Source organism: Tremella mesenterica (genome assembly GCF_000271645.1).
Source record: "Tremella mesenterica DSM 1558 unplaced genomic scaffold TREMEscaffold_23, whole genome shotgun sequence".
NCBI classification, from domain to species: Eukaryota; Fungi; Basidiomycota; class Tremellomycetes; order Tremellales; family Tremellaceae; genus Tremella; species Tremella mesenterica.
This window is the reverse complement of record NW_006711247.1, coordinates 51,148-54,319: the sequence shown is the minus strand read 5'-3', so window position 1 is coordinate 54,319 and position 3,172 is coordinate 51,148. Positions and strand designations below refer to the sequence as shown.

Below are 3,172 nucleotides of genomic sequence, written 5' to 3'. Positions count from 1 at the left end.
TGAGATCCAGCAGTCAGGAGTGGTAACACGTACGTGCGCTTATTCAAATTCCAATAGTACATGGATTTTGAAATCAAATAGAATCGAGATGGCTGAACATACAGGGTTCATTCCTTTTGAGACTGTTTCAGAATGGGTCAAAGTAGGTGCCTGAAGTGGATTGACAGCCCTGAGATCCCTCAGTCAGGAGTGGTAACACACACCTGGTCTTATTCAAATTTCAATAGTACATGGATTACGAAATCAATTAGAACCGGCACGGCTGAACGTACAGGGTTGATTCCTTTTGAGACAGTCTCAGAATGCCTATGAAAAGCCCTTATATCAGTTCTGGCAGCCCTGAGATCCCTCAGTCACGAGTGGTAACACGTACCTGCGCTTATTCAATTTTCAATAGTACATGGATTACGAAATCAATTAGAACCGGCACGGCTGAACGTACAGGGTTGATTCCTTTTGAGACAGTCTCAGAATGCCTATGAAAAGCCCTTATATCAGTTCGGGCAGCCCTGAGATCCCTCAGTCACGAGTGGTAACACGTACCTGCGCTTATTCAATTTTCAATAGTGCATGGATTACGAAATCAATTAGAATCGACACGGCTGAACGTACAGGGTTCATTCCTTTTGAGACAGTCTCAGAATGCCTATGAAAAGCCCTTATATCAGTTCTGGCAGCCCTGAGATCCCTCAGTCACGAGTGGTAACACGTACCTGCGCTTATTCAAATTTCAATAGTACATGGATTACAAAATCATTTAGAATCGACACGGCTGAACGTACAGGGTTGATTCCTTTTGAGACAGTCTGAGAATGGGCCAAAGTAGGTGCCTGAAGTGGACTGACAGCCCTGAGATCCCTCAGTCACAAGTGGTAACACGCACCTGGGCTTATTCAAATTTCAATAGTACATGGATTACGAAATCAATTAGAATCGACGCGGCTGAACGTACAGGGTTGATTCCTTTTGAGACAGTCTCAGAGTGGGCCAAAGTAGGTGCCTGAAGTGGACTGACAGCGCTGAGATCCCTCAGTCACGAGTGGTAACACGTACCTGCGCTTATTCAAATTTCAATAGTACATGGATTACGAAATCAATTAGATTCGACACGGCTGAACGTAGAGGGTTAATTCCTTTTCAGACAGTCTCAGATTGTCCCAAAGTAGGTGCCTGAAGGGTTCTGACAGCCCTGAGTTCTCTCAGGGAAGAGTAGTAACACGCACCTGTGCTTATTCGAATTTCAATAGTACATGAATTTCGAAATCGAATTGAATCGACACGGCTGAACGTACAGGGTTAATTCCTTTTCAGACAGTCTCAGATTGTCCCAAAATAGGTGCCTGAAGTGTTCTGACAGCACTGACTTCTCTCAGGCACGAGTAGTAACACACACCTAGGCTTATTCGAATTTCAATAGTACATGGATTTCGAAATCAAATTGAATCAACACGGGGGAACATACAGGGTTAATTCCTTTTGAGACCGGCTCATAATGATTGCGAAAACCCCTGAGAAGTGTTCTGACAGCCCTGAGTTCTCTCAGGCACAAGTAGTAACACGCACCTAGGCTTATTCGAATTTCAATAGTACATGGATTTCGAAATCGAATTGAATCGACACCGCTGAATGTACAGGGTTAGTTCCTTTTGAGACAGTCTCAGATTGTCCCAAAATAGGTGCCTGAAGTGTTCTGACAGCACTGACTTCTCTCAGGCACGAGTAGTAACACACACCTAGGCTTATTCGAATTTCAATAGTACATGGATTTCGAAATCGAATTGAATCGACACGGCTGAACGTACAGGGTTCATCCCTTTTGAGACAGTCAAAATAGCCCAGCCTACTTGCACCCCGGATCAAGAACATCGGGCAAAAGAAGTAACACGCACCTGCACTTATTCGAATTTTAATAGTACATGGATTTCGAAATCGAAATGAATCGACACGGCTGAACGTACAGGGTTCATTCCTTTTGAGACAGTCTCAGAATGGGCCAAAGTAGTGCCTGAAGTGTTCTGACAGCCCTGAGTTCTCTCACGCACGAGTAGTAACACACACCTAGGCTTATTCGAATTTCAATAGTACATGGATTTCGAAATCGAATTGAATCAACACGGGGGAACGTACAGGGTTAATTCCTTTTGAGACAGTCTCAAATTGGGCCAAAGTAGGTGCCTGAAGTGTTCTGACAGCCCTGAGTTCTCTCAGGCACGAGTAGTAACACACACCTAGGCTTATTCGAATTTGAATAGTACATGGATTTCGAAATCGAATTGAATCAACACCGCTGAATGTACAGGGTTAGTTCCTTTTGAGACAGTCTCAGATTGTCCCAAAATAGGTGCCTGAAGTGTTCTGACAGCACTGACTTCTCTCAGGCACGAGTAGTAACACACACCTAGGCTTATTCGAATTTCAATAGTACATGGATTTCGAAATCAAATTGAATCAACACGGGGGAACATACAGGGTTAATTCCTTTTGAGACCGGCTCATAATGATTGCGAAAACCCCTGAGAAGTGTTCTGACAGCCCTGAGTTCTCTCAGGCACAAGTAGTAACACGCACCTAGGCTTATTCGAATTTCAATAGTACATGGATTTCGAAATCGAATTGAATCGACACCGCTGAATGTACAGGGTTAGTTCCTTTTGAGACAGTCTCAGATTGTCCCAAAATAGGTGCCTGAAGTGTTCTGACAGCACTGACTTCTCTCAGGCACGAGTAGTAACACACACCTAGGCTTATTCGAATTTCAATAGTACATGGATTTCGAAATCAAATTGAATCAACACGGGGGAACGTACAGGGTTAATTCCTTTTGAGACAGTCTCAAATTGGGCCAAAGTAGGTGCCTGAAGTGTTCTGACAGCCCTGAGTTCTCTCAGGCACGAGTAGTAACACACACCTAGGCTTATTCGAATTTGAATAGTACATGGATTTCGAAATCGAATTGAATCAACACCGCTGAATGTACAGGGTTAGTTCCTTTTGAGACAGTCTCAGATTGTCCCAAAATAGGTGCCTGAAGTGTTCTGACAGCACTGACTTCTCTCAGGCACGAGTGGTAACACGCACCTGGGCTTATTCATATTTCAATTGTACATGGATTACGAAATCAAATTGAATCAACACGGCGGAACGTACAGGGTTAATTCCTTTTGAGACAGTC

At 43.8% G+C, this 3,172-nt stretch overlaps 1 protein-coding gene across 1 annotated transcript; it reads left to right on the top strand.

Moving 5' to 3' along the window:
• Positions 1-642: 642 nt before the first annotated feature.
• TREMEDRAFT_66437 (uncharacterized protein) lies at positions 643-2,019 on the top strand (the record flags this gene model as incomplete). The annotated part of the gene is made up of 4 exons (XM_007008488.1): positions 643-785; positions 848-996; positions 1,805-1,912; positions 1,961-2,019. The coding sequence occupies 4 exons, from the start codon at positions 643-645 to the stop codon at positions 2,017-2,019; spliced, it is 459 nt and encodes a 152-aa protein (XP_007008550.1).
• Between the last annotated feature and the right edge of the window lie 1,153 nt (positions 2,020-3,172).